At 50.9% G+C, this 13092-nt stretch overlaps 1 protein-coding gene across 1 annotated transcript; it reads left to right on the top strand.

Annotated features, from left to right (window-relative positions):
• Positions 1-1303: 1303 nt before the first annotated feature.
• On the top strand, positions 1304-12623 carry SLC35F3 (solute carrier family 35, member F3). The gene is made up of 5 exons (XM_008943865.1): positions 1304-1525; positions 7341-7466; positions 9483-9675; positions 11234-11323; positions 12369-12623. The coding sequence occupies exons 1-5, from the start codon at positions 1514-1516 to the stop codon at positions 12611-12613; spliced, it is 666 nt and encodes a 221-aa protein (XP_008942113.1). The 5' UTR covers positions 1304-1513; the 3' UTR covers positions 12614-12623.
• The last annotated feature ends 469 nt before the right edge of the window (positions 12624-13092 follow it).

Raw genomic sequence — 13092 nt, 5'->3', positions numbered from 1 at the left:
CTAAATTCTGTATGTGGGGAACAGATTTTTGGCAGAAGGAGCTTTTTATCCCCATCACGTGCTGTCTGTGACACTGAATGACACAATGCAGAACCAGCAGTTCAGATTGAAGTGTCCATGTGCAGCAGTCAAAGCCCAGGATCATCACATCCAGAGATGGGCAAGTTCATGGCTTGGTAGGAGAGACTGACAGGTGACAAAACCCAACAAATGCAAAAAAAAATTCATTTCCTCTCCCCTGCAGCCTTGTACCTGCTGCAGCAGAGAAGGTGTAGGTGGACATAGAGTTAGTGATGGGGGAAAGCTGAAGAACCTCAGAGCACGGATGGATTTCTTTAGGTAATCCCTTTACACAAGCCCCATCTTTTGAGAAAGTGGATCAAAATCACATATTCATCAGGCTCCAAATAATGAGCCTTATGTGCCCAGTGTCAGGAATAAACCAGCTCGAAATTCAATTCAGCTGATATTCAAGGGAGCTGTGAAAATCTGCTCCACCTGATCTTTCCCCAGCCTCAGGCAGGTGCCCTCAAGCTCCCTGCTGCTTCCCTGCACCCCTTCCTCTCTCTGTCAGGTGGGACACAAACAAGCCACCGGTGTTTCCTTTTCTCACACCGGGACCATACCTGCTCGGGCTGCCTGCCACTTGGGGACCACAGCATTCCCAGCCCTTGCTGGACACCCCAGCTCCTGCCCCGTGCTGCTGCTCCAGCTGACCCAGCGCATCCCTGGGTGCCCCCGTGCCGTGCCCCACTCTGCTCTCACCTCGGTGGGCAGCTGCCAGCCACCTCCTCCCTGCTGCTCCCAGTGGGCTTGAGCCAGGTCTCCTTGGGTGGAAAACCCCCAAACTGGGCTCCCATGATGCTCCTTCCAAGCCCGGCACAGCAGATCACGGATGGGCATGAGGGACCCGTGGCTGCAGCAGGAGCAGAGAGCAAGGAGCTTGGCTGCCAGACCTGCAGGGGTGAAAGGAGGAGGACGACCCCGTTCCTTTCAAGACATCCACAGTGAAGGCGCTCATGGCAAGAGTGGGGTATCACCTCCTGTCTTCAACTCTCCCCTTGCACTTTCTTTGCTGTCCCTCCCATGTTTGCAGCCCCTGTGTACTTGTACCCTGTGCAGGTGCTGGCTGTTGCAGCAGATGCTGAAATTTGTTTTTCTTCTCTTTAAGGTTTGTGCCCTTCTTTCCTCAAAGGAAAAAAGAAAAAAAAAAAAAATAGGAGCAAGAAAGAAAAGAAACCTGTATTTTTGCTGCAGACTGTGACTGGCTTGTGTAATAACGCTGCCTTTCTGTCCTTGTTTTAGGGAGTGCTGCCGATTTTTTGGAGACAATGGCTTGACTTTGAAGGTATTTTTTACCAAGGCAGCACCCTTTGGTGTTCTTTGGACACTCACAAACTACCTTTACTTACATGCAATAAAGAAAATAAACACTACGGATGTCTCCGTGTTGTTCTGCTGCAACAAAGCTTTTGTGTTCTTGCTTTCATGGATCGTTCTGAGAGACAGGTTCATGGGAGTGAGGGTAAGTGGCTCCTTATCTCTATCTCCCTTCTTCCCCCTCACGCTTCTGCCTTTCTTTTGCTCCTTCCCTGTCACCAGCCAAGTAGAGCAGCACCTCATGCAGATGGCCAGGTCAGCATAGAAATGCTAACAGAGCGGGGACAGGTCCATCCCTGCAGCCTGCCCAGGTGGCCCTGAGCTCCCAGAGCCCCCACCTCCCCCAGCCTGATGCCTTTGTGCATTTTCCCTCAGAGAAGAGGTAGCTTGCTCCAGAGCATGGCATGAAGGATTGCTGCTGTCTCCTTGTTGCTGTGGACATGTGTCAGCCTTTGCCAGCCCCCTCCAGAGGACTGTGCCTCAGCTGTGGCACCAGACCGTGTTGCTTCTAACTGCACGTTCCTGCAAGCCCTGGCTGCACACAATGGGTTTCTGGCCCCAAGCTGTGACTGTAATGGGGCCCTTGCCTTTCCTACACATGGCAGCAGGTTTGCAGGTGGGATGGTTATTCTTCACACCTGAGTCAGCCAGCAGCAGCAGAGGAGGAGGAGAACTGCTCCCACTTGCCTGTGGCTGAAGCTTGTGTGTGCATCACTGGTGGAGGATGGGTGTAAGGCTGGTGCATGGGGATTTGTATCTGGCCAGTGGCTGGGGGCACAGGGCCACCAGCATGGCTGGCAGTGGGCTGGCAGGCCTGCTACCCCAGGGCTGTGCTTCTGGTGGCAACCCAAATGTTTGCTTCTGCTCTTAGTCCTACACTATGTGTGAACACCCATGTCATGGCAGCAACATGGAAATCCCTGTGGCTCCCTGTTGCCATTTTGGCAACCCTCAGCGCACGGTGACCTCTGGCAGCTGAACCTGTTGGATGGGCGCCTGGCATCTGCCCTGGTGACCCACCACTGTGGGGCCAAAGGGGTCCTACCAGGGCCAGGAGCAACTGCAAGGAGAAGGCACCAATGGATCCCTTTTACCTCACTGCGCCAGCAGGCACTTACTAATATTAACAGTGATAATGGTGATAATGACTGTTTTGTGCCCACCATTTGAGGAGCTCACCCACCCAGGCAATGCATTCAGTGCTCAGAAGACGCAGTTTGCCCTTGCTGCATGGAGTAGCTGAGAGTTAACTTTTCAGGAAGAGCTCCTTTCTGGCAGGAGAGCTTGGCCAGCCTTCTGGTGATGGCAGCCAAGAGGCTGCTGAGGGGATCGTTGCAAAATGTACCCGCCAACAGCCCAGCCTGCCCAGCTGGTGTCTGCACTTGCCCACCCCCCTGCCCAGCTGGCGGGGCTCTGTAAAACAGATTACCTGTGGTTTTTGAGTGCAGAAGCAAGAGTATCCTGAAATGATCCTGGGAGCAGGGAAAGTGTCACTGTTGTCCCAGCTGGACATGTTGATAAAAGTAAAATGCGTGTTTTTGTGGCCTTCAGCTGTCCAGTGGTGCTGGGAGCTGTAGTGCTGGTGGGATGCCAGGAGGAGAGGTGTGTAGCAGGCTGGTTGCTGCTCTCCTGCGTGTGCAGCTTGCTCCTTGGTCTGCACCTGACGCCTCACACCGCTGGGTGTGGCTGAGCTCTAGGAGGGAAAGCAGCTGACCCCTGTGGGCATGCACACGCTGGAGGGGAGGTGCTCCTCATGCTCTCCTGAGTGCATGGTTGTGCTTGAAGAGCCAGGGTGGTCAGGGGCTCTCTAGCAGCTTCCTAGCCAGGCTAGGTCTTGTGCCATGGCAGGTAACAGGCTCTGGATCCTGCTCTGGATACCCTCCTTCCCAAAGGATCAGGAGGAGTGGAAGTAGCAGGGAAGTAGACACAGGTGGTGATCTCAGTGTCGGGCTGTCCTTTGTTTCACATTGGCACAGCCTTGAGAAAGGCTAACTCGGTCAAAACCCAGCAACAATGAAGCAAAGATGCAGAGCAGGGGCCAGGGCGATGGGGACCATGTTTCCCAGCCCCTCACTGTGGCATCTGACATTGACAAGGGACAGCAGGTTGGAGGTAGCGTTGTGGTGGTGCTGTGTGGACTTCCTGAAAAACCACTTCCATGCCCACGGAGAATCATGGCCATCTTCCGTGCTGGTGACAGGCCAGCAAGGGGCTTGGGCACAGGGCGACAGGGCTCACAGGAGGACTGAGCTGTTTGCTCTTGGGCTGACATGGCATCCTGACATGTGGCAAAACCTGAGTGAGGAGCTGCTTGTCCCTAGGGACTGACAGAGAACAGGGCAGCACAGCAGCCCTGCTACCCATCTTCATGTGGCCCAGTGGGAGTGCTGGGGACACTCCTGTCTGCAGAGGGATGTAGCGTGAAGTCTCTTGGTGAGATGCATTTTCTTGCCTCTTTCCTCCCTTTTCACAGCCTATGTGAAACGCAAATGGCAGAGAGGGTGGTGCTGCCTGGCATACTGAGGTAGCCTCAGGATGAACCCCAAAACAAGACCCTCTTCCTGGGACTGGCAAGCAGGAGGAGGGAAAGCTGCTGGGGTTTGTCCAGAAATGACCTAGGGACTGCGAGCCAGCACACAGCACAGTGCAAGGCTCAAGGTCCTTAGAGGCCACGCTGTGTCAAAGCTGCTTTGATTCTTTGATTCTTTGACACAGAAGCTCGATTTGAGAGAGTATTTGGCAGATGTGACTGAAATGGGGACAGTGCCTTGCCCTTCAGGGAGCAGGAGCCCTCCCAGGCTCCCTCTCCATCGCCATGGCAGCACAGCAGGATGGATAGTGCCACAGCAAAGCTCTGATGGCACATTTGGGTGACCCTGTTCACACCCACTGGAGTAGAGGCCAGGTGAGAAAGGCCTGAGCAGCTGAGCAGGATTTAAGCACATACAAGCATCCTATTTGGCCTTCAGAAGTGCAACTCCTAGCTCTAATGAAGCTGTGAGTGCCCAAAGCGTTGCCTCTGCAAGCCCTGTGGTGCTGAGGCATCGGCAAGTCATCGCAGGCTGGCGGCTGCGGTGTGGTTCAAGCAGCCTGTCACTGCTGCTAACAATGTGCTTGATAGGCAGGCTGAAAGGATTCCAGACAAAGGCTATGTGACATGCTTGGAATGTCAACAGGTGAGGCCAAGACTCATCTGACACTTGTGACATGCTTGATAGAAGAGACAAGCTCTTCTGACCCAGCAAAACTGTTGGCAGACTGCATTTATTTGCTTTGATTTTGCACTTCAGTATTTCCCTCTGTCCTACAGTAAATAAAGCAGCTCAGGATCCAAGAGAGCCACTGCTTGCAAGTACCCCCTGGGTCTGTGAAGACAAGCACACCTGCCAGGAGGACCTGGAAATAAATACAGTATAAATCCTAAATCATAGTCTCCCTTTCCAACCAGGCAGAGACCCAGCCTCCCAGGAGGTGCTCTGGAGAGAGCCAGCCTCTGACATTGAAAGCAAAACAGTTCATCAATGTAGGCCCCAGGTTTCCACAACAGTGGAGCTCAGCTGCCAGTGGGGTTCAGGCAGACTGTGCATGGAGGTACTTGCTGTTTGCCACAGCCTGGCACATGGTTGTGGTCTCCTCTTGGCTCTCCAGTGAAGGCTGGACAAGTCCCACGCCTCTCAGACGTGAGATGGCCACACTTGGAGCAGCTGCTGCAGGAAGCGTCTTCCACTCGTCACCTGGTCTGTAGCACAGGTGATGCTGGAGGGCTGGAGTTGCCATCTTTCAGATAAGCCTGAGACTGTATCTTGCAGCTCTGCAAAGAGCCATACTGAGTGAGAGCAGCAGTGCATCTGCCCCAGGAGCCTGGCTCCAGCAGCTGCCCGTAGCGCACACCAAAAAGTCTGTCTGAACAGGAAAAGCCTGTAATGGTGTTTCCTCATGAGACTTTCCAGCCTCCAGCAATCTGAGGCTCAAGGACTTCCTGAGATGGAAATGATGTTCCTATAGTTAATCGTCCTTGATGGATTTTTTTGTTTTTCTTCCATGAGTTTGTCCTTGGAAACTTTTCACATCCACAGTGTGCAAGAGCAAAGCTTTTCTTGGCTGAATTATGTGTTGGGTGAAGACAAGTATCTTTTTCATTGTTCTGCACCTGCCCCTTGCTAGCCTCATTGAACGATCTTTTTTCTTGTGCTTCTGAAGCCACAAAGAATTCTGTGTCTGAATTTTGACAAGCAACAGCACACTGACACAGGAGAACTACTGAGGGCTGCTGAGCACCTTCAGTCTGAAACTGCCCCATGTTGCTGTACAGCCATGAATTGGGGTTTGTGTTGTTTGGTTTTTTTTTTTTTTTTCGTCTCCTTGCCTTTAAAAGAAGCTTGTGGAACTGTGGAGCTCAGTTACATCACCACCAAACTTCACTTTAAAAAATATGCCACACAGCTGTGCATGGAGAGATCTGATGCCACGAGGGCTGCAAGCCAAGGTGCTCTATCTGAACCTCTCCAAATACGCAAGCATGTGCACCCAGCTTGTGCAGCTTGCACCGGGCTCTGCTCTGATCAGGTCACAGTTCAGCCTGCCAAAGCTCTGCTCATGCAGCATCCTGAACAGCAGTGCAGCAGTCTCTTTATTCCAGACCCTTCTTGCTGAGATGCTATTAGCAGCTGTATTTTCCATGCAGTGTCAGCTTCTGTTGATGGGGTTTTTTTACCCTTATGCCACCCTGCCATTCTACAGCAACACCTCTGGAGGAATTGATCCCCTTCTGTTTGCAAAAATGGGGCATTTTTCTGTTAGGAGAAATTGGAGATGTTAATGTGAGCACGCAGGAGGGATCTGCTGGGTGGTCTGTGGAAGCTTTACACATGCCCCCTGGCACCAGCCCCAGCAGGATCCAGGGAAGAGGCTGCTGGTGCACCTGCAGCTGGTAAAGGGGTTTCCACCACGGTAGCTTGCTCAGCAGCAGAGCTTGGCACACAGGGTTTCTCCCTGCATCTTCACAGCAGCCCCAGCATGCCTAGTGGTGAGCAGGAAAGGTGAGAGGAGGACATTGCTCTTGGATGTGTAGGCAGTTGCAACCTGTGGATGGGGCTTGAAACCTCAATCTGGCCCCAGGGGAGGGATAGTTGGTTGGTACTACCCAGCTAGGGCCAAAATAAACTCATTTATCCCAGTCATCTTAGAATCATCACCATGACTCTGCAGCCAAAGGGGATGTGATCTAAGCAGGGCATCCCTTGTACCACTGCAGAGCCAGGAAGCACGGAGCATGCAGAAAGCCCTTTTCACCCCACAATTACCACCTGGAGAGGCTTGAGGCATCTGGCAGTGCAATCCCAGAAGAAGGGTCTTCCTGACCCTGCTGAATCAGGGGCAGCCTGTTCTCAGCCTTTGTGAATGCTACCTCCCTTCAGACGACCCCCCTCAGGCATTGCTGCGGGCCTGGTTGGTTGGCTGACTAAACCTCCTGCTCTCTGAAATGACATGTCTGAACTGCAGAGTAGTTGGATGAGTTTTATTCCTCTGTTTATTTGAAAAACCTTCTTTCCTCCAGCACCTCCACAGGACTCAAAGCCTCTCCTGCAAGCACCAGGGAATTGCGACTTGTGTATTACTGTCACGCGCAGGCTGCAGAGACCCACCTATGGGTAGGCTCGGTGACAGAGATGAAATCTCTACCTCAGCTCAGTGTGAGACACTGGGCCCTGCAGTCTGGCCCTCCCCACAGCCCTCTGAGGCAGCTTCCCCTTCTCAGCTCTGCCTGCAGCTTCTCTGCAGACAGGGAAACCACAGGAGAGGCAGCATCAGCTCTGTGGATATCAACCTGGGCTTGCTACTCGTGTTCTATACAAGCAGATGATGGAGAAGTACTACTCTCTCGTTTAAAGCTGCTCTCCTGTTTTTCCATGTTGGGGGTTGTCTAGTAACACTTTCTTTCTTTCTTTGTCCCCAACCAGATCGTGGCTGCTATATTTGCTATTGCAGGGATAGTTATGATGACATACGCTGACGGGTTTCACAGCCACTCCGTTATTGGGATAGCCCTGGTGGTGGGCTCTGCCTCAATGTCTGCTCTCTACAAGGTAAGCACAACTGGCTCTTCCCCCTCCCCCCCCCAAAAAAAAAGATGCCCATCACCCTCATCACTCAAAGTGCTCACGTCTTACTTGCAAGCCTTCATGCAGTTTGGTGCCATCTGCCCTTCTCTCAGGGGCTGTGCCATAAACACGGTGACATTGTAACACTGCATTCAGGTTTTCATTTGCCTTGATGTCTGCCCTCAGGATTAAAATTCCTATTTCCTGGGAAGAGTCTTCTCCTGTGCCCACAGGAGGGCTTACTTATGTCCCACCTTCTTGAAAAGGAGGCTGCTTTACCATAGGTGCTGGATTTAATCACTCACTCTGGAAGTGCCCTTCAGAGATTTAGCTTCTTTTTCAAGTCACTTTGTTATCTCCCCTTGCCACTCGTCCTTTAGTGGCATATGTAGCCTACACTGAGCTTAAAGTATTGCTTATCCTGGAAATAACCACGTGCCAGCCTTAACACAAGCAATGCAGGAAGACTCGCCAAACTGAGGAGCATCTGTCTGTGTCCCTCAGTGCTGCACTGCAGTGCTTCCTGCTCACTATTTCAGATCAGCCTGTGTCTTGTGTAAAGGAGGCCATGAAGTTTCTTGCAGCTCTCTCCTCTAAAAGAGTGGTTCCTTGCAAGATGTGTCCCTCCAGACCCGAGGAGATGCTGTGGCTCTAGAGTCGTCTGCAGGCAGGCAGGTTATTCAAGGCTGGAGCCCACCTCTGTCCCCTGGTCCATGAGTTGTGCCCGCTGAAAGGGCAAGCTGAGCTGCAAGGAAGACAAGCTGCACCACGTGCAGCAGAGCCACCTCAGCTTGCCCTCCCAGCCCAGACACAGATGCTTAAGTCTGCCTCTGCTAGCTGTCAGCCCTGCCAGGGGCCACGTGTCATCCTCAGGTGGCAAATGAGGAGTAATTGGCTTTTGTGACATTTTGCTCCGTTATGCTCCATTATGCAGAGCAGCAATGCAGCTGCACTCACCAGTGATGGCTGTGAGGTGGTGGGGATGGGCAGTAGCCCCACAAGTGCACCAGCCCTGCAGACTTGCCATCGTGGCTCTGGGTAAGCAAGGGGAGGAAACAGCTGACCCTGGCGAGGGAGCCTGCCATCCCAGCACAAACCAGTCCGTCAGCCCTCCTGGTTTGCAGCCCTGTGGCAGAGGAAAGCTGGACCTGGAGCCCATGGGATCTAGTGGATCCTCTGAGGTTCTGTGGTGGAAAACTGATGCAGACCCCAAACCAGACTTGTCTGCAGGGGCTCCCTGGCTGGGCCATTGCATCCTTCATTTTCTCTCTCTTTATCCCTTCTCCCACTGACAAACCCAAGCTTCTAAATCCCCCTGCAGTCTCATTAGTCAGGCTGCAGCTGGGCTCTGGGCTGCTGCTGCACCAGCAGCCTTCTGCGAGCGAGGTCCCAGGAGGAAGCTGCCTGGCACTGGGAGCGTGCTGGGGAGCCAGGGACAGCAGCAGGCATGGGCAGGCCGTGGTGCAGGGTAGGACAAGGCAGAAGGACAACCCGGCAGCATGGACTGGGCTCGCCCACCTCTGCAGAGCTCCTCAGGTGGCATCTCAAGGCCTAGACCTGTGATGTCCCATGCAGGGAGACCAGACGTGTGGCTTCCTCTCCTCCTCCTGCCCTGCTCCATCAAGTCATGGTTTTAATGTCAAATTTTCCAGAGGTTTTCCTGAAGGGAGCATGCAGAAAAAAAGGCTGAGGTGTCTAGGCTAGGGTGAATGACCTTTCTTTTTGGGAAATGCACAGCCAAAGGTGCTGAGCTCCCTTCCCACATGGGCTCATTTGGCGGCTGCCCCTGCTTGTGTTCTAGGGGTGTGCCGGGTGGGAGCAGGCTGGGGCTCACAAGCTGCTCTCCACAGCTCCATGAGCAGCCACCTCAGGTGTCTGGCAAGTGTCACCATGTGGGTGCTGGCTGACACTACTCAGCACCCAGCCTCTTGGCCCCAGGCAGAGGCCAGCAGGCCAGGATGCAGTGCAATGGAGTGAGACCTGTGTGTTTTCCTCTTGTAGGTTTTATTCAAACTTCTTTTGGGCAGTGCTAAATTTGGAGAAGCTGCCTTATTCTTGTCTGTGTTAGCTGTCTTCAACGTCCTCTTCGTTACCTGTATTCCTGTCATCCTTTATTTTACCAAAGTGGAGTACTGGAGCTCTTTTGACATCGTTCCTTGGGGAAACCTCTGCGGATTTTCAGTTCTCTTATTGAGTGAGTAGATGGGGCTCTTGCACTGCTTGGGTGGAGGAGGGTGCCAGAAGCTGGCTGGTGGTGGAAGCTGCAGACTTCTGACATATTGTAGCCGTTTTCCCTTCTTCTCAACCTAATTACTAGCTTGAGAAATCATGCAAAAGGCCCATTCCTAGGTGGCAATGTAGACCCCACTCCTGCTGTTATTACCAAGCCTAAATATTCTGTCCCTCTTTAGAAGGTGCTGTGGACTAAATTGTAAAGCTCGTCCTACTGCCTACTCATGAACCCTGCTGCACAGAGACAAGTGACAAGCCCTGCTGGCAGGGGATTACCTTGGGCTCATCAGCATCCCCCAAGCAAGCAGGTTAGGCCAGGCCAGCCAAGGCCAACCTCTGGTGCCACCTCTGCTGACTTCAGTAACAGCTAATTGCTACTCCTAAAGAGGAGGAAACTTTTGAAACTGTAGCATTGCATAGCACTGGTGGGAGTTTGGTAGGTGGCATTCCGTTCTTCTGCTGCCACTGCTGTGTCACCAATGGAACCCCCCTTGGGAGGAATGCCAAATCTAAGCTTTAATGATTCATGGTCATCAGAAATGGGATGCTGTTCCTTGTTAAACTAGATGTGTTAACTGTGATGCCAACAGTTGGTCCCTAAACAAGATGACTGCATCACATCTCCTAAAACATTCCTTTCCTTTCTACTGGAAATAGCCCTTCTCTATCCCTGTCTTGAGCCCCTGCTCCTCTTACCCTGAACAGTCACAACACTTGACTCTAAAATTACCCCCAGTTACCGTACCAGTGGCCTCAATGGAAGGTTTCTGTAAACAAGTGGTGCAGAACTTTGCAAGGGATCACTGGGACATGTAACATATACATACTGCTAGAAGACAGTCAGAGCCCCAGCTCCTGACAATTCAGTATTGGCAAGGGTCTGCTAACTATGCTAAAACTAATCATCTTAAAGGTGAATTTGGTTCAAAGCAATTATTAATGCATCATGAGACACTTCATGAGCAGTGTATAGTATTACAGTGGAGTGATATTATAGTAATTCTGTTGTAATGATATTATAATGATATTATAATTTCATTATATGAAATTACATTTAGCAAGTTCCTGTCTGGAAGAGGGTTAGATTTACAGCATTTTCCACCTGCAGCTGAAGGCAGCTTTTCTAGAAAAAAAAAGTATCGAAACAAAAGTGACATTTTGGCTGAAATCTCCCAGATGGAGAGTGTTTCATCTTTCATTGGGGCAAAGAGGATTGGTATGGAGAGTGGGAATCACTGCACATCACACTGAGAGATAGGTTGTACCCAAACCTCACCCTGATCCTGCCACTGGACTCCAGTGGGACACAAGAGGTCCCCAGAAACAGCGATGTCTAAGGCAGACAGACATGCAGCAAACAGACGCCTGTGCAGAGCTAGCTTCCAGGAATAACAATAGAACTTCATATGCCTTCTGTTTGAACAAAATTGCAGAGGGAGTAATAAAGCATAAATGTTTCAATAGACATTCCCTCTGCCTAGTTTCACTGTAGTAAAAGGTGGTTTTATTTCCTTCTTCAGCATTCAATATTCTGCTAAATTTTGGGATTGCTATTACCTACCCCACCTTGATTTCTCTTGGAATTGTACTGAGTGTCCCAGTGAATGCAGGTAAGAATTTCTCTCTTCTGCATCTTAATGAATACATAAAATCTGTGGCCTTTCAAATATACAACAGGGATAAAACCAAATAATTAAACATGTTTTGAATCTTCTCTCAAAGACTTACAGAGATGACACTGGTTAAAAATGTATACTTATGTGTTAAATATGTATTGTAGAATACTACATAAATATTCACAGTCTCTAGAACTGCTTTGTAAACGGCTGTCCGAAGAAGCCTGCATACTGGAAAACAAAGTAGATTGGAAGTCATTGCCTCTGGGCTGGGATGAAAACTCACAGATGAAGTAGAAATCAATGCTTAATGTTTTCTTCAAGGCAGGCTTAACACTAAATTGAAACAAATAAAGTTGCTTACATTTTAGAGCAAATATGTACTAGTAAATATTTACCAAGCTTGTCCTGGTAAATAACACTGCAGGTGTTTACCAAGAGCACTGGACAATTTTGGGCACAGCCTGGTACATTTCTCTGTCAGTTTTCTGAAATTTAGCAAAAGCCAAGAGCCTGCAGAGCCCAAGGAGGCTGGGCAGGGGCGTGCAGAGACAACAGGGGCCCAAACCAGAGCCGCCTTTCCCAAACCAGGCGAGCGGAGCCGTGCCCCAGTGCCGGTGGCGGCTCACAGCAGTGTGCTGCCTGGACTGGCACCGAGCGGGGTGAGGAGGAGGATCTGCGAGGACCTGCTGCACCAGGGGAGGGAGATGCCCCTTTCTCTGTGTGGCCACACCTCTGTGGGAGCTCCCGTGCTGCCAATGAGCGAGGGAGCAGGTGCTGGTGCAGACAACGCCTGCAGCTCCAGGCATCATGCCCTTTTGCAGCCCGAGCCCACAGGGCAACTCAGCCTGCTCCAAAGGGGCCCATGTTCTGCTGTGCTAAACCAGCAGGAAGGGGACTCTCCCTGCCACCATCACCTCCATGGCCATGTTCTCCTGCCACAGCCAGCCTTCAGAGCTGGGAAGGTGAGGGGGAGGGAAGGGGATACTGCCCAAATGCTTTGTCTCACATAATAATGCCTGTTCAATGTCCTACACAGTTGTTGATCACTACACGAGTGAAATTGTCTTCAACAGTGTCCGAGTAATCGCCATCATCATCATTGGCCTGGGCTTCCTCCTGTTGCTCTTGCCAGAGGAGTGGGATGTCTGGGTAATAAAGCTCCTCACACGTCTCAAAGTCCGGAAGAAGGAAGAAATGCCCGAGGGGAATGGAGACATTGCTTCAGGACTGCCTAACAAAAGCCGAAGAACTCGCCCCTCCATGTCATCCTTTGCTCATTAAATGCTCTTTTTACCAAAACTTTGTGGTTAATATTCTACATGATGATGCAAAGGACGTTTCTTGGGAAGAAGCACACCTGTCCAACACGGTGTACATACCTGTACAGTTTTGATATGACCACCATCTAAGGCATCGAGTCTTGGCATGTCCAGTTTGCTTGTACTTTTTTCACATCTGACCTTTCACTTAAGTAGTACACTGAAAAAAAACCTGCAAACCAAGAACCTCTCTTCTCTTTTTAAATGAATGTAACATATAGTCAAAATATATTTGCATAGGTTATTTTAAAGAATGATTTTCATGAAAAGCAGGGCAGACATTTCGAGCATTAGGTACCGAATGATGCATTGCACACTGTGATTAAAAAGAAACAAATGCTATGCTACATCACATGTTTATTTTTGACCAGAGCTATACTCTGAAAGTTTTCAAGGAAGAAAAAGGGAATCTTTTCAGGGACAGGAAGATGGGGGGAAGAG

Source organism: Merops nubicus, unplaced genomic scaffold, assembly GCF_000691845.1.
Source record: "Merops nubicus isolate BGI_N331 unplaced genomic scaffold, ASM69184v1 scaffold12767, whole genome shotgun sequence".
Taxonomy (NCBI): Eukaryota; Metazoa; Chordata; class Aves; order Coraciiformes; family Meropidae; genus Merops; species Merops nubicus.
The sequence above is the reverse complement of the archived record's forward strand: the minus strand, read 5'-3'. Positions and strand labels throughout refer to the sequence as shown.

Excerpts from the sequence above, each read along its gene's own strand:
- SLC35F3 (XM_008943865.1), top strand. Across the intron at positions 7,467-9,482 it reads CAATGTCTGCTCTCTACAAG|GTTTTATTCAAACTTCTTTT; the intron begins GTAAGCACAACT and ends TTCCTCTTGTAG. Across the intron at positions 11,324-12,368 it reads GAGTGTCCCAGTGAATGCAG|TTGTTGATCACTACACGAGT; the intron begins GTAAGAATTTCT and ends TGTCCTACACAG.